The 23,686-nt window shown below is 49.3% G+C and overlaps 1 protein-coding gene across 3 annotated transcripts; it reads left to right on the top strand.

Moving 5' to 3' along the window:
- Positions 1–2,488: 2,488 nt before the first annotated feature.
- CTTNBP2NL (CTTNBP2 N-terminal like) lies at positions 2,489–23,686 on the top strand. Of its 3 annotated transcripts, XM_035561592.2 has the most exons (6): positions 3,064–3,136; positions 5,651–5,814; positions 6,174–6,281; positions 16,235–16,465; positions 18,632–18,739; positions 19,580–23,678. In XM_035561592.2, exons 3-6 carry the CDS (start codon positions 6,183–6,185, stop codon positions 21,059–21,061), a joined length of 1,920 nt encoding a protein of 639 aa, XP_035417485.1. In that variant the 5' UTR covers positions 3,064–3,136; positions 5,651–5,814; positions 6,174–6,182; the 3' UTR covers positions 21,062–23,678. The 3 variants fall into 3 exon arrangements, with proteins under 3 accessions (XP_035417484.1, XP_035417483.2, XP_035417485.1); XM_035561591.2 differs by lacking the exons at positions 3,064–3,136; positions 5,651–5,814 and adding an exon at positions 2,489–2,571 and having other exon boundaries at positions 19,580–23,686; XM_035561590.2 differs by lacking the exons at positions 3,064–3,136; positions 5,651–5,814 and adding an exon at positions 2,489–2,535 and having other exon boundaries at positions 19,580–23,672.

Here is a 23,686-nt window from a genome sequence, read left to right as displayed (position 1 = left end):
GTGAGGCCAGGAGCCATGGGACAGTGCCGGGGTGCCTGCACTCAGCTCCAGCCCTGCCACAACCCCCGCACCCCTGGGAGTCCCCGGTGCTTTTCTGTTTGGTGCTCGGTGCTCAGGGGGCAGCGCAGCCCTGCCAGCAGCGGCTCCTGGTCGCGGTGCCAGCACCAGCCCAGTGCCCTTTGTGCCACGTCTGTCAGAGGCAGGGTGCAGGGGGGACTGGGCTGGGCATCTCCTTGTTAAACACCGGTTCTGAGTCAAGGCGACAGTGGATTGTGCCCGGTGAGTCGCTTTTCTTGGAAATTCAAGTGCTGAGATAGAGATGTGCCCATCTCCTATTGGTCTACTACCGCCCGTACTGCCCGTGCTCTGCCTGACACAAAGGCCCTTGCTATTTCCCTTTGTGCAAACAAGGGATTGAACTTTCAACTAGCATTCGTCCTCCTTTAGGCTCTAAAGGACTCACAACTCCCATCTTAACTCTGTGGACCTGACCAGAAAGCTTTTGGCTTTTTTTCTTTTTCTGTTTGTTATGCCCCTTTAAGTAGATGTCAATTTTTGGCTGCTGCTGCATGCAGCGGGTGAATAAATGCTCATGGAGAGAAAGAGCAATTGTTTGGAAGTCACCCAGCCTGGGACACTCCCCGAGCTCGCATCGACTGGCACGGGGTCCCTGACGGTACCATGCAAAGACTTCATCTGCTGGCTTCGTGTGAGACAGCACGTGCTGTGCAACACTGCTGGCGTGGGAGTCATTACTGAAGGCACAATGTCCAGCTTGTTTGGCTGTGGCGTTCAGTGAATGTGTGTGTTCCTGAGGGGCCTTTAAATACAAAGAATATACTGTGATTTGTATGTACAAAGACAAGAAAATTTTATCTCCTTTCAGTGTAAAGTATACTTCAGCAGGTACTTCCATTTATCAGAAATATCAACACAATTTTTTATTTTTTGTTCATCAAAAGAATTAAGTTACTAGATCAAAGTTGCACGAAGGATGCATCGAAAGCAGTCATTTGGTAACAGCGAAGAAATCAACTTCCCAAATGGGAAATCTCCCTCTTGTGTCATGAAAAGGACATTTCCATGTTACCTTTGGAAAAGTGATGGCTGTTAAACCTTACATAAGCCTTCCTGGAGTGCTGAGGAAGCCAATTCAGATGGAGCTGGAGAGCCAAGGAAAGAAAGAGCTACACTTAACAATCCAGGCTGCAGATCGCCTGATTGGAAGAAGGGTTTTCCAAACATTCTTCGAACTGTCGCTGTTCCTCAGCGGTGCTCTCTCCGGCCGCTTGGCATCCTCCACTCGAAGGCAGCCCTCGGAAAAGCGGGCAGGGGGTTGCGGCCGGGAGCCCCTGCCCTGCTGCCGCCCGTGAGGACAGAAGCGAGCAGGACCAGGGGCGAGGGCTCCCGGCTCCTGCTGCACGAGACAGACCCAACTCACTGCGCTTCCTGAAAAAATGCCCTTCAAAAGCAGGTGCCGGGAATAGCTGTCTCGCTCCCAGGAGCGCTCTGAAAGAGGCAGAATTAAGTGACGTTTGTTCGAGTCGGTTGTTCAAAGCCGTTTTGTAAGAGCTCTTCTTTCCCTGCAGCAGCTTCCAGGGCGCGTGCCTGTAGCGCCCGGCAGCTGGGCACCAGCTCGGCGGCCACTGGCCCCACCGGGGTCCTGCCCCCACAACCAGCCGCAGCCCCCCCAGCACCGCCTGCGCCAGCCCTGAGCGCCTGCCAGCCGCGGGGGGGTCGTGCCCGGCCTCCCCTTGGCACGGCTCTGCCGCTTCCTTACCGCGCGGGGCTCAGCGCCCGCCGGATGGGGCTCGCCGGGGCCCCGGCCCCGTTCCCGGCCCCCCCACCCCCCGTCCGTCGGTGTAGGCCGGGCCGCGTGTTGCCGGGGGCCGTGCTGAGGGCTTGTCCCGTCTGTGCCGGGGCGCACCGGGCCGGGCACGCGGCCGGCATCGCCCCCTGCCGCGGCGTCGGGCGCTGGGTTTGGAAACCTCCGCTGTCAGCAACCTCCGGCACCGGCAGCTCAAGCCGCTCCGGGCCCCCAGCGGCGGCGGGGGAACCGAGGGGGGCTCGGGGCTGCCCCAACAGCGGGCACGGCACAGATCGGATCGGACCGGCCCCGCGCACCGTGCTCGCACCGCGACCCCCGGGCGGGGCCTCCACCGGGGGAAGGGGGCGGGGCCTCTTCGGGGCGGGGCCTCGGTGGGCTCCGGTCCCGCCCACCGGGGCCGTGGCCCCGCCCCCGAGACCCCCGCCCCGCCCTGCCCGCGCCGGAAGTGACGCGCCAATCACAGCCGCCCGCTCTCCCCGCCGCCGCCGCCGCGAACAAAAGGGATTTTCAGCCCGCGCCCCGCCCCCCGCGCCCCGCCCCCGCCTCCTGATTGGCCGCCGCCTCCGCCGCCGCCCGGACCACGCCTTCGCCCCGCCTCCCCCGCGGCCGATTGGACAGCGGGCGGGCCCGGCGGCGCCTCTGATTGGCGGTCGTGCCGTCCGTCAGCGGGAGGGGCGGGGCGGCTGCATGGGCTGCGGAGCGGCGCGGTAGGGGCGGCGGCGGCGGGCCGGGGCCGGGGCCAGGTCGGTGTCGGTGTCGGGGGAGGGGGCGCAGGGTGCTGGGGAGGGGGTGGGGGGCTTGCTCCGGGGGGCCCGGCCCGGCTCTGCGGGGGGGTCGCGGCAGGTGCGTGGAGCCCGGCGGGGGGCGGCACCGGGGGGCGGCGGGACCGGGACCGGGACCGCCGGGGGGGCCTCGCCGTGGCGCCGTTATGGGGCCGCCCCGGGCAGGCCCGGCCGTGGGGACCCGGCCTGCGGGGGCGCTGCTGGAGCGGCCCCGCCGTGCCCGTGCTCCGGGGCGGGGCAGCGGCCGGAGGCTCCGTGAGCGCAGCCCGGGGCGAGCTCCCGACCCCGGTCCTGGGGCGGCTCCCCGGTGCCTCAGCGCGGGGCCGCGCGGTTCCGCCGGGCCGGGCCGGGCCAGGCTCCTGCCTTGTGCCGGTGCTGGCAGGCGGCTCCCCGCAGCTCCCGGGGCGTGGGCAGGGGGGCTCCCGGCCGGGCCGAGGGAGCCTTCGGGCCGGCAGTGAGCGCTTATCGGTGTTTGTGCTCCGGCCGGTGCCGTATCTGTGCCCGGGGATGTGTTTATCCCGTCATGGTAAACAGCGAGGCCTTGCGGTTTGCGGTCAGCCCGCGGGGGCGGCTCGCGGGCCGGGCCGTGAGGGGCTGGGGGCGCCGGGGGTGCTCCTGGGTCTCGTCCCGGCGTGGTAAAACTGCGGGGAAAAACCGCGTCCCCCGGGCAGGGCTCCGAGCTGAGGGCTCAGCACCCCAGTGACCCGCACGCGTCGGCTGGGGCAGGGCTGGGCCGGGTGGGCTTTTATTTAAAAAGCGGGACCAGAGACGGAGCAGGGGCGTGTAACCGGGAGGAGGACCGGGAAGGGCGGCTCAGGAGACCGTGGGGCTGGACGGGCAGGAAGGGAGCGGGTGTAGGTGCAGCAGGGCGTGCACAGATCCGTGCTGGTTGGTGCTCTGGGCCACGGAGGTGTCCGGTTCCTACCAGATAATAACCCCGAATTCACACAACTTTTCCCCTCGAGTTTTCCATCCGCCTGGCGTTGCAGTGCCCCTATACAGCAGCACGCGTGGTTGCTGCGGGGTCGCCCTAACAGGTGTCTGAGATGTGCTGAGAAGTTCCCTGTACGTTGGGCAGGACACGGCTGTGATTCGGTGGGGTTTTAGGGCAGCGACTTTGCTCGCAGCGCCTGCTCCCAGCCTGGCCCCAAGCACCCAGGGGCCTGGTGGCACACGGGGACGCCGAGGCTGCGCCCTCGAGGGCTGCCTGGTGTGTTGTACGTGGCTCCTGGGCGTGCTGGCTCCTCGTCTCCTTTTCTGTCAGTGTTCGTGCAAGTGTGGTTCAGGACAGGACTCGTTTGTGTCGTGAAGCTGATTGAAGACGCAGAGCCGTGTTAGGAACAGCAGGGCTGCTGTCTGCGGCACAGTGAGGTACGAGGCGCACGGGGCACTGAGGCTGTGGGGCAGGAACGGTTCCTGCCCGGCCTTACAGCTTGGAAGTCCCAAGCCGCCCTCGTTTTAGGAGTGTGTCTTTTGGTGGCTGATGGAGAGATACAGCTGCAAGTGTCCGTGTCAGCTCTTCTTGGGAGCAAAGCGCAGGCTCTGTCCTGTTGGAAGCCCATGTAAAAATTTGCTGTCCTGCACCGCGTAACACAGTCAAGATCTCAAAGAAGAAAACTTCTCTTTTTTAGTTCTGGTTTATTGCAGCACAGGACTAATACAGCTTGAGGATCTGACAAAATTGTTGCTTCTTCCTGGCAGTGCTGATTCAGTCCTGGTGCCCGCCAATCTGCCTGACCAAGGGCCGAGGCGGTGTCACGGTTACACCACGCATCTCCTGGGGGGCTTCGCGCCAGCCCAGCAGGCAGGTTAATGTATTAACACTAATTTGCTTCTTCTGTTGTACTCGCTTGTGTAAGACGAGTTGTTGTAAAGCACGCAGCCTTCGTGCCTCAGGAGCCGGCCGGGTGCACGGGGTGACGTCCTGCACGGCTGTTGGGGTGTCAGGGGGGTGGCTGGGAGCCAGCGCTGCCGGGCCACGAAAACGTGCCTTGGGTTGGTGTCGGGAGTTCTCTAAAGTACACTGTCACCAGCTCCTGATCAGGCTGCTTCGAAGTCCTGGTGGGTACGTGTGGGTTTACCAAGCGCCCGGCTGTGTGCTTTCCTCTTGAGCATAGGCGAGTGGGTCTGTAACAGCACACAGGCAGCGCTCACAGGCGCCTGCTGTTGTCCACTTCGGCTGGTTTCAGAACACCCGCAGCACCTCAGTCCTGATGGCATTCAGTGAAGTCTCACTGGGCAGCCCTATCCAGAAAAGTCAGTCAGAAACACTGCAGTTTTACAGAACTTCGTGTAAAGTGCGGCCTGAAGCAAGAACGTGACTGCGCGATGAGAAACTCCTCTAATTAGCAGAAGGGACACAAAGTAGATTTATCATTTCTCTTGCTGTGTGAAGGCTACTTATTGCTCTCTGCAAGCAGAACTTTCTGTTCCCAGCAATTGGAAAACTGCTTTGGCATGAGCAAGACAGAACTTGCATTTGTGCATAATTCTCCAGAGGCACAGTTATGCAAATCCGTTGTGAAGTAGCAGCGACTTCCGAAAAATTGGAGTTTGGTTGAATGTTTTAGCTGGGTAGGCTTCTCTAGTAAAGGTGAAGCTAACCCTGCGTCACTTGCCGTTGGAGTTTGGGATCTCTGAGCAGCTGCTTCATCTGGTAGCGTTTTCTGATTGATTTGAAGGGTGGCAAAAGATGGATGTGACTTGGACTCAGGAAATGCATACTTGGTTGTTGTATGAAGCAGGAGGCTATATTAGCAGGAGGTATATTTCCATCAGAGACAAGGGTTTAGTACTTGAAATGATTGCCGTTGTTTGTTAATAAAATAATGTAATGCAGAGGCTTATAACGAGGCACTGTTCAGTGTATTGGCAGGGGGGAGAAGCAGCTTACTGTACGCAGAGTTCGGGCGATGGATCTTCGTTCTTGTGTGAGCAGTAAAATTATATTTAATAAATGATGGTGATATTGCAACAGTTTGAAGAGTAGTAATTAAGTGTGTATTCTTTGTGGCATTGATTTTTTTTTTCTTTTGTAAAGTGGTTTGGGCCCGTTCCACCATTAATGCATAATGGCCTTCCTAAGGAACGCGCTGTAGCACTGAAACGTGAACTTTGCCATGAAATTTGTTAGGTGGCCTGGCTTGGACTGCCTTCAGCCCTGCTCTTCAGTGGCAGCGTGATGTTTGCAGCTGTACGATCCAGGTGTGTTACCTGCTGTAGTGTGGCTCTTAAATATCCGTGCTTTGCCCCTCTCCTGTTGACTGGCTACTTCTTGGCGAATGTCGTGCTGTCATCTTAGCCCTTACGTTCTGCCTGCGCCATCTGGGTGTGCATCTGTTCGTGACCCTTGGGGAAAAGGTGAAAAATGACTCTTCTGCAACTGGTCCGGGAAGCTAAAGAGAAAATGTTTGCATTATGTATTCTCCCCTTCCCCCCACCCCACGGCAATCTGCAGTCTGAAGAACTGGAAGCTGAAGTTAAATAGAGATTATATGTCATAACTTAGAGTATTGATTTTAATATACGGAGAAATGCCTAATAGACTGTCTTCCATTTTTCAGGTTTTCAGGATGAATCTGGAAAAACTCAGCAAACCAGAACTACTGACGCTGTTTAGCATTCTTGAGGGAGAATTAGAAGCGAGAGATCTCGTCATAGAAGCCTTAAAGGTATGTTGTAAGTACCGTGATAGGAGATAAAAACAGCAACAGTACTGTTAAAGGTTCTGCAAAGTGCCTGCATGCAAGGTGAAATTCGGAAGCAATGATTTATTACTGGTACAGGACCCTGTGTCAGTATCGGTAGTATTCAGTAATAAATGCTGTATATCATTCTATGTCTTCAAATTCGTTGTTGTAAGCTTCCTGCAAGAAGCATTTCAAGTTTAAATGCAGCGTTATGCATATGCTTCCATCCTTTCTGATAAGGAACTGAGTACTTGAGAAATGAAGAAGGTCTGCTAGACTTCCTTTGTTGGTTTTGTTCTTATTAAATAAGGAAGGCTTCTTAAAGCAGAACATCTTCTCGCCCAGAGGGATCGCAGATTAGTCCTTCAGCGAGAATAACGTCACTGGAATAAGGAAGAAGCAGCCACGGCTTTGTATTAAACTAAGCCCCTATAAGCTGCTGCTGCTGAGAGAAGCAGACTTGTGTGCCCGGCTGCTTATTCCTTCCCCTTGCTGGTGCTAGCAGTAATGTAACCTTCCAGAGCAGCTGATACCAGCTGAAACTGACCCATCAAAAAAGTTTGTTTCAGCCCCGTCAGTGCGAGCACCGGTGCTGGGACAGGACTGGGGGTGGCGCTGGGGCGGGTGGGACCCCCGCAGGGGCAGCTCCCGCGGCAGGAGCCCCCTTCCAGGCGGTGCCAGCGCTGCGTCCGCTTCCCTCGGCTGGGTGGCGTGGGCTGCGGTGCAGTCTGTTGGGGATGAGCCTAGAAAGTATCTCAGAGTGTGTAGTCTGCGTGTAACGCTGCTGCTTTTTGAAGGATGCCTCAGTAAGTTGGCACTCGGCTTCAGTAAGATGGAAACCTATGCAGAATATCCCTTTGGCCTGGTTCTTCTTGTTTGTTTTCCTATTCGTGGATTGAAAACCTGATGTCTCTTTGGCTGTATCTCGATGGCCAGAAGCTGTAGTGCCTAGGAGTAGATTTGGTCCCCCTGCGTGGCGAGGAGCTTGTCTTTCATCTTTCCTGCCCCAGGACTTCGTGCCCCCCGCCGCGATTAGCCCCTGGCAGGCTGCAGCCATGCTGGGGAGCGGTGATCAAATGGCACTCCTCAACTGCTGTAACTTAGGCGTGGGGAGTTCTCTGAACCCTTCTCCATGATTTCCGCAGATTTCCGGGGTGCGTAGGGGGAGGGTTGAGTGCTGAAGAAGCTAATTTTCATCTGTGATTTGGGCGTACCAATCGGAGGTTGCATCTCTGTGCTCTGGCAGCTGTAATTACGGAGTGCGGCGATGAGCTCGGCTCCTCCCTGTCGCTCCTGCAGGGCGTGCATTAACGTGGGCATGTTCGGTGGACCTTCCGAAAGGGATAGCTATTCCTGTCTTGTCAGGTTGCATGCGATGAGATGAAAGTGTTCTTGTAAGAATTAGTAAGGTATTTTGCAGATTTGATCCATTAGTAGTCATATATATATACATATATAGATAGCTCAGTAATACTTAGAGTTGAGTACATACAAATCCTTTTCTAAGGTGGACTAGTGGCTAGTTTCTAAGCCTTTTTTTTGTATAGTTCGTACAAATAATAGTTAATCTTTCTGTTTTGCTTGTTAAAATTACGACATTCAAAATCCAGATGGAGGATAAGAATTGTCATGCGTCTGTTTGAACAAGATGCAGTCCCTGTACCAGTATATGTGTTTTTTGTAAAACTGCTGATTGTTTTCACATAGTAAATTTTATGCTGACTGTTTCAGTTCTTGCAGAGCAGTTTTCCAATTGGTACTGCTTGTGATTTATTGTGGCCTCAATATGAGAAGGCTCTTGGCTTCCCTCTGCTCCTTTAATCCTGTAATACTTTGCTTTTGCTATCATACTGTTATAGTGACCTTATATTTTTATTAGATGTATCTTGGCAATTTGCTGCTATTCTTTAGGTATGGTAAGAGCAAAATACAGGGTTTGGTAACATGTAATTTACTGTACTGTGTATTGCCCAGGACACTTAGAGGATGCTAGTGCAAGTCTTTCAGCGGAGCACGCACTGGGTGTATTTCCTGGTGCGTTAAGGAGGCTGCGTGGTACTAATTATGGCGTTCCACTTCTGGCCTTTTGAACTGTTCTTAAAGTAGTCCTGTTTAGTGAACTTTGTTACTGTCTGATCTCTGAAGATAACAAGGTCCCATAAAGAGAATCTACTCTTACAGTATGTTTTTATGCCCCCTGATTCTGGTAGTAGATGTTTACAGAGCTGTTACACAATTTCTGATAAAAATGGCTTTGCTCTAGTCTGGTTTGCCTTAAGCTTCCTTATGGTTTTCCCAAGTAGGAAAAATATCCAAAAGACCTAAATCTGTAATTAAGAAGGTATTTTGACAGGAGAAAGAGAGATGCTGTCAAGTACAAGTGTAGACGATCTGTTTTCTGTTGGAGGAATGCTGTTACCCTCCCGGAGCAAGGGACTTCGTAGAGGCTTGGCTCCTCTCCTAGGGTCAGCTTTCCGTGTCACCAGAACGTGCTCCCGGACAAGCATGGCTTTAATACCACAACGTGAGATGCATGTAATGGGGCACGGAGGGACTGATGGAAAGGAATGTAGCTCCGTTCCACAGGCTTTTTATGAGCACCTTCCAATAGTGCAATGCAATTATCTTTTCTGTTGAAATTTAACCTGCAATTCCCTCCTGCACGAGGAGTTCCGTACGGTTAAAATACCCTTTTGACATCGATTGTCAGGTACTGGTAGCTCAGAAGAAATTAAATGAAACTGTAACCTATGCTTGATAATTGCAGAGTATAAAATACCGAGCTAATCAAAAGTTAGTGCTTTTTTTTTTATTTATTTTTTTCCCCCTTCTCATCCTGAGAACACCAGGAAAGCTGAAGGTAGCAGGAGAGGGCGGTGAGAGCCTCAAGCCGGAGCTGGCTCTGGCCACGTGCAGCCTTCCAACACAGCACGGGGGCTCCTGGGGGCGCGGGGCTGGCGGCCGAGCGCCGCGTCCAGCAGTGCCAGCGCGCAGCAGGCTGCCTGCAGGTAGGAGATGGTGTTGCCCATTTAGTGCCTGGGGCAAAGGGAAACAGCAGGAGCCACGTAGCTTTTGGTGGCGGCCGGACAGAGCCTCAGCAGCCTCCTGGCCTTGCAGCGTGCGCGTGTCCAGCACCCAGTTAGAGAAAGCCTGGCCGCGCTGCGCTTGTCCTTTGTTTGCTGATAGTAGCTGTGGTAACAGCTTCACAGGGCTTCTCCGGCTGGAATAGTTTTGTGTGTGGCTGTAATTAAAGGAAAACCCACCTTGCTAATCTGTTTGCTCATCTTTTGATAAACGTAAGAATGCTGCCGTGAAGAAAAGGCCCTCTGAGGCTGAACCAAAGAGTGAAGCCCGGAGCCTTTAGTTTGAGCCGAGCCCTGACGTGCGCCGTGAGGAGCGGGGACATCGGGGGCTGGTGGAAGCGTTCCTTGGGTTCGTGCGTGGAGAAGTCATCCGGCCGTAGCCTCGCAGCTGCCTCTGCTTTGCTTGGTTGTTGAGTAGTGATTTTGGTGGCCAGTCAGCCTTCTTTGGAGTCGTGATAGCTTTGCGTGAAGCACGTACATATGTGGGAGGAGGCGGCGTGGAACCTGAGCACAGCGTGGTCTCAAACAATGGCAGCGTTTGTCTCCTGCAGTTCCGTTACATATGGAGACGGCAATGGTTAAAGACCAGAGGTTTGTCTACCTAATTCAAACTTAAATGCTCCTGACCCCTCCGGATTTCTGAAGCAGATCCTATGTTATGTTGTAGGGAAGGACAAGCACTTGCATGGAAAAAGATTGCCTTAACTTGTAAACCTGTAATTTGACTGTAGTACAGTCTGCAATAATTGATATTCCTGCGTGCTTAAAGGAAAGCATTTAACATCTGGCATTTAGCAGAGAGAATCTGTGCATGCAGATTGCAAGTCCTAAAATAGTTTTCTTCTCCCTCGTGGTATCGGGCCGCTTGCTGGCTGGCACCAGCCCCGCTTCGCAGCGTCAGAGCGGAGCTGCGGGGCCTGCCCGTGCAGAGGCTGCCTGCTTTGCCCCTTCGCTGCCCACCCTTCCCTTCGGCTGCCCCCGCTCCTCTGCCCTTTGTCCCTGCTCGCCCTGCCGGGGGTCTCTGCACGGCGCCCGGGGGCAGCTTCCCTCCGCAGCTCCTGAGCCTCATCTGTCAGCTGCTCGGGTTCAGATTATAAAGAGCCGTTGTTAGGTCACCTCTAATTAATGCCTCTCCCTTACTGTGACTTGCCCTTGCTGTCTTCTCTGTTCTTCTGCAGCTTTCCTTTTTTCTTCTGCATTGTTTTAATTGAGTGCTGCTGGGCCTTTGTGACAGGGAGAATCGTCTGCGTGCCTTCGCCGTGTCCCTGCTCTGACTTCCGATGGCCATTCGGATCGGGTGTTGCTGCAATCCAAGCTCTAGCATGAAGGACTGAGAGAGCAAACTTACTGTACTCAGAATATTGTTTTCCAGTGCTCCAGTTTGCTTCCTCAATTTTAAAACCCCATTGAAAAAAAGCTGTTTTGCCTGAAAGTAGCTTCCTGTCCACTGCATAAATCTCAATGTTCTCCTCGGAGCAGGCCTTAAATCTCATTTCTTATTGTGTTCCTTTTCCTGTAGTTATAATCATGTTTAAATCATCCAAAAAAACAGATGCTGTCAGAGTTGCATAATACTAAGGGCTGGATTCTCAGTCCTTACTGCCATGTAGAAAGGATTACATGCCTGAAATATAGGTTAGCTTTCTAAAACAGCACACCATGATCGAAAACAATTCAATATTTAAACAAGCCTGTGTTGGTGTGTTAGAGCACCGGGTTCCCTCCCCCCTGCCCGTTAAGTGAGAGTTCTCTGTATGTTAGCAATGAAGTTCTGTTCACTTCTGGAAAACAGGAAGCAGCTTTCTGGCGTGTTCCTTAATGTTAAGGGCTTAAGCGAATTTGGAGCAGAAACTGTCTTTTGTGCTAATGAACTGTCTATTTTGTGGGAGCTGGCGTTCGTAACTTTGCTTCTGAATTCAGTAATTCATTCTATAAAGCACTATTAATGCGCTCCAAATTACGTGTCCATTTGTCAGTGGGTTTAGAAGCTAAGTTTACGGCACAATTTCAAAACGACAACATCTACCTCTTGATTAAGTAGGCAAAAAAGGTTCAGTAATAAAGAACCTGACTACGGATGCTAGTGTGTCCCAGGTGGGACAAAACGGGCTTTTTGCACAAAGCAGCTTAGATCCAGCAGGGTTCCCATGCGCCCGCTCCTTCCAGAAGACAGGCTTCCTTGCAGCTCTTCTTGCAGGTTTGGGGAAAACTTTGTTTTTCTGCCTTGAGGCAGCCCTGCTCGCCGGTATCTTTTGGACAACCGCTTCCCTGCTCCGTCGCAGTGCCCAGGTAGGTCCTGCCAGAGGGACGTTCTGCGTTTCGGGCTCCCAGCTTGGAGCCGAGTGCGGTGTGGGTCCCGCGGCATTGGTGCACGGTGCTCAGCCATCGCTGGGGACCCGTGGGCGCTGTGCCGCTGCTGCGGCTCATGCCATCTGCACTTCCAACCAAAGGTTCCCAGAGAAGGAAGCTGTGATTTTGTGCTGCTTCATGTTTATCGCGAACGTTTCTTACGTTTTTCGAAGCTGATAGGCCGTGTTCGGCAGGCAAATCTCGTTAGCTGTCGTTCAGCTGGTTTGTTGGCGTGGTGTACTGATGGCAGCTGGGAGACGCGTGGTGTTCAGCACCACGGCCCCTGCTGGGCATCGCTCCGGGGCTGGAGCTGGAGCTGACGTGGGGCCGGGGTCCTGCGCCGAGGTTTTTGTGCAGAGCAAGGGGTCCCAACCCAATTCCCTTCTCGCTGGCGGCCATGACTTCAGCGTGTCTTCGTTCCCAATATCTGCCTCTGGGGAAAGGAGCTAATGAGGAAGTTGAAGGCAGTAAGAAGCTATTTAAAGATTATACCACTCTGCAGCATAAAGGAGGAACTTCTGTGCGTATTATTACTGGAGAACTGCATACGCAGTAACTACGGTTAATTAACACCGTGTTTGTGTTGTGCCCAGGGTTAAATCCCGAACCCTAAAATTACAGAGAAGAGCAATATTCCGCCTTCTGTCCAGAAAAACACTTAAAGCAAGTGATGGAAATTCCCCGTTTGAAGTTCCAGTAAAACAAGTTGTAAAGCTTATTGAAGGCAGAGAGAAAATGCTGTCTCATAAACAAGGTTTCAATAAAAGGAAATCTTTAAGAAAAAAAAAAAAAGTATATTATGGGAACCATCCAGCCCAACGCAGCTTAGAAATCCCAAGAGGAAACAGTAGCTTTTCCCTAACAAAGTGAAGTTCTGCTGTGCTGGTCTGCACAGGAAGCATCTCTTCACTGTTGTCAGATACTGCTTCTGCTCCAGAAGTCAGAGGGAGCCCTTTCCAAAACGGACTAGCCGTGGTCAGCGACCCTAGCAGGAGCTAAAAGCCAGCGAGCGTATGGGACCCCCCCAGTGCCTACTTCTTCTGATCATCGGGAGTTTTATTTGGAGGAGCAATTCACTTGCATAGCTGCTGCCTGTGGTTTTGTTTCTTTGGGGTTTTGTTTGTTTGTTTCTTTGTTTTAAGAGCTGCCCAAACTTAAATTTTGACTTTTTTCCTCTTGGCAGAGGGCAATATAATCATCCACAAAATTGCCATATAGTTCATTTAGTTGCTTTCAGAGTTCGAATTTTTTTGATAAGAAATTAAGTTTACATGTCTGAGATGGTGGAGATGAAGGTACTGAATTAGAGGAACTTCTAACTGTAGAAAATTGCGTCGTCTTTCGAAGAGCAGCTCATCTTGTGGGATCTGTACATGTCGTCTCTGGTCTTCCAGATCCGATTTTCTGCTGCTGGGTTAGCAATGCTTTTTGTAATGTTGTTTGTTTATTACTGAGGCTCGGTCTCATGTCGATTTATATGTTACAATAGGTTGATACTGGGATCTGAGATCTGGGTTGATTTTTTTTTTTTTCCATGCTGGGCTCATTAATAGAAGATTTCTCTTGCATCATCAAGTTGCTTCTGTTCTGAAAGTTTAAAAAAAAAAAAATGTGTTTATGCCTGAATTCCAGTTCAGACAGGACAAAATCAAAACTGCTGGAGCTGTTTCTATGTAAGCCCCTAATCCCCAGCATGACTGGGGGAGGTCGAGCTGAAGAGGTGCCCGGGTGAGCAGCATCAGGCAGGGAGAAGCCCCACGCGCGTGTGCCCATCCCGAGCTGGTGCACCAGGAGCGGTGGTGGTGGCCCCGTGGCCACCTCGGAGCCGTGCCGCCCGGCGGCCTTGTGGCACGGAGGTGGCACACACAGGCTGCAGGTCGGCGTCTGCGTTTCTAGTGCGTGGCGGCCCGAATGCCCGAGCGGTGGATTTCGTTCTGTAAACTCGTTGTAGCCTGTGTAGGATGGGCTGTTTAAAACTTTTCGTGGTCTAGACAGCTTTAATTAAATGTTTATGCTGTGCTGGCTACTAAAGAAGAATAGCTGGACTTCACGAAGCTATTAATGTTATGATAGGCTCATCTGTTTGTCATGCTAGTTCAGGAAAACACTTAATTGCTCAGAGCAGTGAGGAAGAACTTCTCGTTCTTTCCCAGGCAGGAAACAAACCTCCCCGGCTCAGCTCAGCCGAGCTCAGAGCTGACTGGGAGCGAGGGGAACCGCGACTTTTGTCAGCGCTCACAGAAAACCAGAGGTTATACGTACTGGGTGTGAACTTAATTGGTGATAAATCCCAGTTCTTTGGGCTTTTATTAGAAAGCAGCAGCCCGGCAGGGAGCTACCCGAATGTCCTCCCCCTCGCGCACAGCGCCGGCGCCGTGCCAAGGGGTCTCTCCGATGTTTTCCTGCGGCCGTGCAGTGCCCACCACCAGGTGGGTTTGGCCCCGGGAAAGAGCAGCTCGTCTCAAAGCAGTTTGGCAGCTGGATGAATGTCCAGTTTTGTATTCGAAGCCTTTTTAATGCCTGAGTCACTTAGAAGTGCCCTACGCGCTTGCAGTGAGGTCGGGTTGAGTCACTTTTATAAATACTTTGGAAGAACTGAAGTTCCCCGCCCTGCCACAAAAAAAGTCTGTAGTTTTTCCTGTGATTCATTAAACCATGGGTGGCTTATTATCCGAGGCTGCCCTCCCATTTCCAGGGCTGATCCTTTCCTTCCTCTTTTTATTTAAATACATAGAACAATATCTTCAGCTCTGGCCAAACACATGTAGCACCAAGCCGTGCCCACCTTTCCTGAGAAGGCAGCAGGGCTGTCTGGCAGAGCAAAGTGTTCCTCTGTATTTGTGTGCTGCAGGGGTTAAAATGCAACTCCAGGTCAGTATCGGCAGACAGCTGTCTCTAACCAGGTTGGGTCGTGGAGGAGATATGGAAAGAAAGGTGCTTTTTGTGCCTCTGGTCAACGTAACCTATACGTTCCCCCTTTGAGGGCAGTGCTTGACTTTGACGTGTTTTTTCCACGCTAATCTCATGGTTCTGTCTTGGAATATAGACAGGACCAAAAAGTCTCCGTCAGCTATTTGAGTAAAGATTTATTTTTTTTTTTAACATCTGTGTGTTCACAAAGGTTTGTTTTGTTTTTTAGGACTTCTCAGTAGTCGTTCGGTAGGATAAGGCCGTAGCATCCTAACCAACAGATTTCCAGCTGGAAGGGATGGCTCTAAATGTAGGAAACGTAAAGCTTAGGAAGTGTGAGTTTCTTGAATTCTTACATGTCACCAAAAGAAACCTAATCGTTCCTATCTTGCTTCTTGAGCCACTAAGCTTTGTTTAGTCTGGGGGAGATTAGTAAGGATTTTATTAACAATTTACAGCTTTCTAGGTTATTGTGAGAGTAAAACTCTTTAATTGCTCAACATGAAATTCTTTGATGGTGACATAATGAAAAAAAACCAACACACAACTGCTCTCCCACCACCACATCAGTAAATGATTAAATCTCTCGGTGAGCAGGACCTGATATTTACCTTTTGCAGTGGTGGAATGGAAGTGATGGAGGCAGGTAGCTGTGGTATGAGGACGTTAGGCTGAGTGTACTCTGAAGAGGCTGTGTTTTTAAGCAAGACTTCCTTTTCTTCTCTGCCTAGTTTGCGTGAGGCCACTTGGCTGAAAGGGTTTTTCAGCCAGGGGACCAGTGAGAAATGAACGGTGCACGTGCTCCACATAGCTGCCACGCGCACACACTTGGCTGTCACAGGCAGGCACGCTCAGACATCTGCTCGTGTTCCAGTTGTGGAGATACGGGCGCTTCTCGCACGCTGTTTCAGGATCCCCGTCCCGGAGAGCAGGAGGGCTGGAGGAGCGGTGGCGAAACGTCGGGGCCAGCCGAACTGGACTCACTCGCACACTTCTGTTCCTTCTCGATTTTATTGTCTCTGTCAGTGGGGGACCATCAACCTATGTCCATTTTAAACATATAAACGAGGGGGTTTATCAGCTTGGAGCCTAGCTGAAACTTTAAATGTTAACAGCTTAAAAATCCTTTCTGATGGTAGAGGGAGTGTTGTCCTCGCCGTGCGTTTACCTTTGGGTAGTCTTAACTGACTTGATGAGTCTGCCGTCAAAGGAATAGTTTGGGCACCTGCTATGAGAAAGCTGTGGTGTTTGTCCCCTTGGTGCTGCCTCCATGAGAACGGAGGGTCCAGGTGGGCGCTGGGGATCACGCAGGTGGCAGGAGCTGCGCTGCTCCTCAGGTCGATCGCTGGGCCAGCTTCTGTCATCTGAATTGCTCTCTTGTCCTTGTCTGCTAACCACGTGCCTTTAACGTGACACACTTGTGGTTTTTCCTCTCTAAATACACTTATAGCAGGTAGTGGGTTATGTATCAGGCTGTGTCATGATTTCTGTAAGTGGAAAAATGGGGAAGGGATTATTGATGATGAACAATTTTCTTTTTTTAGCTAGTTTTGTATTTTAAGTATGTTGAAATGCAGATTTGTTTTATCACAGGCCCAGCATAGAGACACCTTCATTGAAGAGCGCTATGGAAAGTACAACATCAGTGATCCATTGATGGCTTTGCAAAGAGATTTTGAGACCCTGAAAGAGGGGAATCATGGTGAAAAGCAACCAGTATGCTCCAATCCCTTATCTATTTTGAAAGTGGTGATGAAACATTGCAAGAATATGCAGGAAAGAATGTTATCCCAACTAGCTGCTGCAGAAAGCAGACACAGAAAGGTAAGTTTTTCCTCAAATAAGGTATTCAGAATTTAATAGTTACATTTTGAAAATATGTTGACTTAAACGAAAACTCTTGAACGCCTTGAGTTTTGGTAACTGAAAGGAGTTTTCACCTTTATTTAAACTTCTTGTCACTCAATATGATGCAACTGTTAGGCTCGTTAGTTTGAGATTTGAAAGGCATACAAGATGTCTTTATTAGGGCACACAGGAAAGGAAGTAGTTTATCCACAACTGGGAGGTATGGTGCTTACTAAAATGTAGGAAAAGAATTTCTGGAAGGTTGAATTCTCAGCAAACACATCACTGTTTACCACCGTTGTCTCAGAAAGAGCTAGTACCAGGTACTTATGGGAGTGCACCCCTGGAAGTTGGGCTTTCCTAACAAGATAGGACTTGACCAAAACTAATTTTGGCCTCTTTAATGGATTATCTCTTATTCTTCATATGTAGCTTGAACGTACAGTGACACCAGTGAAGTGCCTGGGCCACATGTCAGACTTTATTTCCTCAGAGGTTTGCTCACCTGGCATACGTACCTCCGTTTGCTAGGGGAGCATAAAGCCGCATGCGAGTCTGAGAGCAAGAGTCCACTGACCTCAGCTTCTCGGGCTTGCTACAACAGCTTCTCTTTATGTGACTATTTAGCTTTTAAAAAACAAACAAAGAATCCGTGTGTTTACATGGAGTTCTTTTTGTCCTGCAGTAAATTTGACAAGCCAAAATGATTAAAATACTTGTCCCTCCTGTATAGTCAGGGCACGGAATAGTTGTCCAAGAGTGTATCACTGGAACCCGCGACTGGGAGGAGCCCTCCTGAGTCTCTAACCACCTGCACTGCAGCACCATGTCTTAACCTCTTCACATACTTCTGCTCCATCTAAAAAGTAGCTGGAATTTTTGCTTTTACTTGCTTTTACTTGCATCAGTGGCAGACTTGTATCTAGAGGCTAGCTTTTATAATGTCAAATTCAAGTATATTTTTGGCTACTGTCTGTCTGAGCCAGTACCATCTTGGGTGTGTTTTTTTGTTTTTTCCAGATGTTTGCTTTGATTAAAACTTACACAATCAAATACGAAGATACCAAATACAAGTAGTCACATTTTATTTCTAATCAAAAGGTTCAAAGTTGAACCCTCTGTTCCATTGCTCATCAGTGCATGGTTTGAAGTTTATTTTCATGTGATCTGTTGATGGGGACAAGAGCAAGGCCGTCCTTTCAGGCTGTGAAGAGTGTGAAGCATTTCTGTCACTCTTGTAAAGAGGTTTCCTTCTAAAGAGGTTTCTGTCGCTCTTATAAAGAGGTTCCCTGGGTGTACCTAAAAATATTTAAGCATTGTTTGGAAGCTTAAATTGCAGGAAGACTGAGAAGCTACTAAATCCCTAGTGAGTGTGTTTTAGGAAAGCCTAGAGTTCTGGAGGTGAGATGCAAGCTCCCCCCAAGAGACACTCTGCCTTATTTGGCTTTTTTTTGTTGAGTTAATAGAATTTCAATTATTCATGTAATTCAGCATGAAAACTGAAGGAGCTCCTTAACTGGGTCCTTATGGCAAGCAGTTTCATTTCAAGAGCTCATCTTGTTCTTAAGTGGAAGAACAAATTAATGCTCTTTAAAATAAACTTTGCACTGCAGTCCTCAAATCTCCTGTAAGAAACTGAAGGAGAAGTCTGAGTGTGAATTACTGCTGGAACTGCAGCGAGGATCATCGCTGCGACTGTAACGCCCTGTGTCGCCTGGGTGCGTCCTCCCTGGGGTAGTGCATCTGCTCTGCTGGATCTGGTGTTAAAGGTCCTGCCAGGAAATTCTGACGAGGGCACCCTACTGCCAGTGGCAGTTGATGGGAACTTCTCGAGGCTGTTTGCAGCTGGGAGGAAAAGCACGCAATTTGGCTACTGGGTAATAAAACGATTTGTGAAGGGTGCGATGGTGAAGGGTGTGAACTTCTTTCACAAACTGGCTCAACTATACCAAATAATAACACAGTGTAACTTGTTCAAAAGCTGCTTTTATGTGATTTCCGAGTTGAATTCGGATGTCAGACTGCAGTGGTAGCACTCCCGTGTCACTTGGCTTTGGGCGGCATGGGGAGGCGCCGCTCTCCCTGCGCTGTGCGGCTCATGGGTGCGGCTGGGTGCTGGAGTGACCCGAGTCTCTTTGGCAGGTGATCCTGGACCTTGAGGAAGAGAGGCAGCGTCACGCCCAGGACACGGCGGAGGGGGATGATGTGACCTACATGCTGGAGAAGGAGCGGGAGCGGCTCACCCAGCAGGTACGCTGTGCCTCAGTAGCTGCTGATTACCCAGCCCACGGAAACCTGGGGCCCCAGGTGCTCAGGCAGGGTTCTGAGCTCGGTACTGGTGTTAGATCACACCTTCTCATCTAAAGAATATCAGGGGCCTCGCTCCTCTGTAAGGCTCTCCTGTTTTTTTTTCATTTTGATGTGAAAAACAACCTCATTTCTCTGATTTTTTTTTTTTTTGAAGATGAATGGTGGTAAAAGCCATTAATAGACAAATGCTTTGAAATCTTTCTTTAGCCTGAAATCTGAGAAGTTCTCAAGAGCAGGGCTGCGCTTACAAATGGTAACGCTTTCTAGCACTCAAAAATCAGAATAAGTCATCATGAAAGGTCTCCCGGTGTGATTGCTCAGGGATTATAATAAATATTTAAGCTGCTGTTTTCTCTTACTCAATTGCTGCAGACTTTAATAAACATGTGTAATGTATCAGCATTTCAAAGCCCAATGCCTTTAAAAGGTAAACCAACAAAGTAGTAAATGAGGTGGAAGGAAATTTTTGCTCAGATCACCTGTTCAATCAGTGCGTGGCAGAACGTGTATATCCCACAAAGTGCCAAATGAGTATCATACGTGATGTAACTACTCACAAGTAATAATTCGTAATAGATGTGAACTGAGTTGCTTGTCATACAGGACTGTCTTGCAGACACCTGGGGCAAGAACCTCTTTCTTTCTCTTAGGCATTGCCATCTTTTACTGGGGAATGTCTCCAACGTGTATAGTAACCCCATTAGCTTTTGGGGTGCTACACGTCATTTACTTTCAGGAGGTTTTGTGGTTCCTTTACAGCTTTTCTTTGTTGTCTTCTAGTTGGAGTTTGAAAAATCCCAAGTGAAAAAGTTTGAAAAAGAACAGAAGAAGCTCTCAAGCCAGTTGGAGGAAGAAAGGGCTCGCCACAAGCAACTGTCTTCCGTGCTTGTGGTAGAGTGCAAGAAAGCCACTGCCAAAGCAGCAGAAGAGGGTCAGAAGACAGCAGAATTGAGCTTGAAATTGGAAAAAGAGAAGAGTAAGGTGAGTAAACTGGAGGAGGAGCTGGCATCCAAGAGGAAGCGGGGTTTACAGATGGAAGCACAAGTAGAAAAGCAGCTCTCGGAGTTTGACATTGAAAGAGAACAGCTGAAAGCCAAGCTGAACAGAGAAGAAAACCGTACAAAAGCACTGAAAGAAGAGGTAGAATGTTTGAAGAAAGCCCTGAAGGAGCTGGAGGCTGCTTGCCAGGAGCACAGTCCTACTGAGCCTTTGCAGCCAAGCCCCTCAGTGATGTCCAGAGGAGTTGCTACTGACAGTCCCGCCGTGAAGTCTGTGTCTTGCCAGACGGAGTGTCCACAAGCAGACCGAGCAAATCCTGCCAGCACCAGCAAAGCTGTGCATACCGTGTTTCCCAGCCCTACTACACCTACTCATTCCTATGCAAAATCCAATGGTCATTGCAATACAGACATGCAAACGGGTAGCGAGCTGCTGCAAACAAATGCAGCAGAGAGCCAGGCTCAAAAGGAGAAATATGCTGGTACAACACTAGAAAACACAGTTGAAAATGGAAGTTCTCCTGTAAGAACAGAGTCACCAGTGCATCTGATGTCCCAGCTCCCTTCTAGTGGGGTCTCCCTGTCTCCCAGCAGCACAGCTGCCTCCTCTCTAACACCTTCGCCCTGCTCCTCACCGGTTCTGACTAAACGCTTAGTGGGAGCTTCAGCAAGCAGCCCTGGTTATCAGTCATCCTACCAGGTGGGGATCAATCAACGTTTCCACGCAGCTCGGCACAAATTTCAGTCTCAAGCTGAACAGGACCACCAGTCAAGTGGTTTGCAGAGCCCACCGTCAAGGGATTTGTCTCCTACTCTAGCAGACAACTCTGCTGCCAAGCAGTTAGCACGCAATACAGTCACTCAGGTTCTTTCCAGATTCACCAGCCAGCAGGGAGCGATTAAACCTGTCTCCCCTAATAGCTCACCTTTTGGCACAGACTATCGAAATCTGGCAAATGCCGTGAGCCCCAAAAATGAATCTGGTCATTCTCCAAGCCCTGGCAAGGTTTCCAGTCCACTAAGCCCATTGTCTCCTGGGATTAAATCACCAACCATCCCTAGAGCAGAAAGAGGGAACCCTCCACCCATTCCTCCAAAGAAACCTGGCCTTGCTCAGTCGCCTGCTGCTCCTGCTCCGCTAACCAAAACCTCTTCTCAGGCGTCCTCTCTGGGTGCCCCCATGGACGTGGCAAGTAGCTGCTCTAACAATACTGTAGTGTCAAATGGCAAAGACATGGAGATACTCCTGCCAACTAGCAGCTAGTCTCCAGAAAATGTGAATGTGACATTCCATGGCTTAGCGTCCTAGAGCTAAGGCACTGGTTTTCCACTCCATGTTATTTATTTCCATAGTAGCAGAATCTGTCTGTATAAAGCATTTAGTATATTTTTCTTTTTTAATAGGTAGGAAAATATTTTTGTTTATGAAGAAACCTTAACTACAGCTATACAGTAGCCTCAAAATGTCTCATGGCAACGGTCAAATCAAATCAAGAACAGGAACCATAATCATGAACTGGGACCTATCTATCAAACTAAAATGGGACTGAAATGCTACTTTTAAATTATGCAGAAATAACTTTTGCAGACTTTTTACTCCAGATGAACATTTTATATAAAGTGCCTGAACTAAGCCTGCAATATGAATGTGATTCTCTGAAAAGGGTGAGGAGGGGGACCATCTAGCTGCAGAAAGAAATTCTTCTCTGAGTCATGAATGTTAAAAACACTGTTTTTCGTTTTAATTCTTTCCGTTTGCTAAAGTAAGTTAGCAAATGTGCTACCAATTCTGTAAAGTGACCACCAGACTGATGCAGCCAGCCACACTTTGTGCTTTAGGTCTTGGCTCCTAGGTATTTTAGGAAGCATACACAAGTTTCTTGGTGTGAAATTTAGCAGTAATCTGGATTGTCCAGATTACTCTGCTTTCAATATTCATTGTCCCAGCAGGTTTTTTTGTTTGTTTGTTTCCTATAGCATATCCTGTAGAGATGCCTGGGTGCTTTAAATGGCTAAGCTCTAGTTTCTGGTGTGTCACCTTTTAATTTTCAAGTTCCTCAAGCATTCTACTGTTGTGTGTAGAACTTCTGAGAAAAGGATCTTGCTACTACTTGACAAAGATCTTGCTATTACTTGAAAAACAAAACACTAGTCCATATGATACAGTTTCCTTTGCAACAGTAAAACAGGATCTTCTACTATACACAAAAGCAATAATTTTATTCATCACGTGCATCAATGGTGTCCAGCTGACATGGATTTTACACACTAGTTTTGGGATCTTGTTGGCTTTCACTGGCTGCTACAAATAGAGAACCAAATCATTACTGTCATAGGTAATTGACTACGTATATGTGTTTAGGTAGTTTCACACGTACCTATTAAATATACAACACGTTATGAAAATCTCTATTCTTGAGCTTCTTCCTAATATTAAGAAAACAAGGGAATTCTTTGAGATTGGAAAAAAAATCACTTAGAGCAAGGAATTGCCTAAGTTTGAGGCAAATCCTATGTAGGAAAAGTTATTTGGGCCCAAAAGGGCAGTGGCAATGGATTCTAGTGCAGAAACGTTTGGTACGAGAAGTGTAGTCCTCACTGCCATGTTCTGCCTATGCTGCCCATCACTCCACAGCACGGCAGAGTTGGTTTTCTGAGTCATCGTGGTAAGAAGTGCAAGACAAACATACCACAGATCAGTGGTAGAGGCTGAGAGCGTAACCCTGGGTTAATTATCTCAGGTGTTGTATCTAAACTGATCCTAAACTTAGAAACATTCAGCGTTTCCCTCTCAGCAGTGTCAAGTTACACACTATAGTTTCCCACTGCCAGCGATGCTTTCTCCTTCATCGTTTTTGAATATTTAATCAAACAAAGTACATCCCACTTCCCTGTTGTAGAAAAGATCCCTGTGGCTGCCGGGCAGATGCACTGCTGGACGTGGCCTGGAAGCTCCTTCACCTGGCAGCTCCTTCAAGCCCTGAGTCTTGCTCTGTAGGACATCGCAGCGCTTGTGCTGCTTTGGAGTGGCTGTTGTCTGAAGTGCCCCTGCTGTTCTTTCCCGTGCAGGCAGATATTTAGGCTAGAACAAGAGGTTTTTACAAACCTTTTAGTAGCCTTTTAAATTGTGGTGTTACGTGCCATGGTTCCTAAACCATTGGAAGGGGCTACATATAGGAAGATGGGCAGCCTGGAGATAAGTGGGCAGTGGCTTTTAGGGAAGCGCATTTATTACTTTTTTAAGTATTCATAGCAGATTTTTTCTCTTGATGAGAGTAATTCTGAAAACTGATGGGCAGATGAATTTAGGCTCACGTATCACTGCCGATTCAAAAGTGAGGCTTTTGTATACACTGCTTTAACGTGTTTCTTTGCTTTTACATTAATCTAAATTGTATTATCCCCTTTCCTTATCAATAGCTCTATAGAGAGAGATGCTATGATGAAGTTTATTAGGAAATGCACTGAGTACTGGTTCTTCTAAAATATAATACGGGAAGGGGGTATGCAAAAGAATGTATTTTTGCTAGTAGCCTATCTTCTGAGAGAAACTAAGCACAAGATATTAAAATGGATCCAACTAATTCAGTAAGACATTTAGAGGTAGTATTTAACTGTTGATGTAGATTCTGTGTGAAAGCAACTAAATATTTCTTCTATAATTCACATCTGTTACAAGCAGAAATTGTTGCAGAGTTTGTCACTGGCTAATGGAGTATAATGAAGTGCAAAATGTACACACTAGTATTAATTCATTAACACTTGTAAATTTGTAAAGCCAAATGTACCAAGCTGAACTCTTTAATCATTTTTATAGCTGACGGCATTAAACGTGTTAAACATTCATATTATCAATAAAGGATTTTATTTTTAAGATGTGCAAATTGCT

The sequence above is a fragment of the Cygnus atratus genome, chromosome 24 (genome assembly GCF_013377495.2).
Source record: "Cygnus atratus isolate AKBS03 ecotype Queensland, Australia chromosome 24, CAtr_DNAZoo_HiC_assembly, whole genome shotgun sequence".
Taxonomy (NCBI): Eukaryota; Metazoa; Chordata; class Aves; order Anseriformes; family Anatidae; genus Cygnus; species Cygnus atratus.
Note: the sequence above shows the minus strand (reverse complement) of the source record. Positions and strands in the feature narration are given on the sequence as shown.

Bases quoted from the DNA above. Each gene is read 5' to 3' on its own strand.
- CTTNBP2NL (XM_035561591.2), top strand. From the start codon at position 6,183: ATGAATCTGGAAAAACTCAGCAAACCAGAACTACTGACGCTGTTTAGC. The intron at 16,466-18,631 runs GTAAGTTTTTCC...TCTCTTTGGCAG, and splicing joins CAGAAAGCAGACACAGAAAG to GTGATCCTGGACCTTGAGGA. The intron at 18,740-19,579 runs GTACGCTGTGCC...GTTGTCTTCTAG, and splicing joins GGGAGCGGCTCACCCAGCAG to TTGGAGTTTGAAAAATCCCA.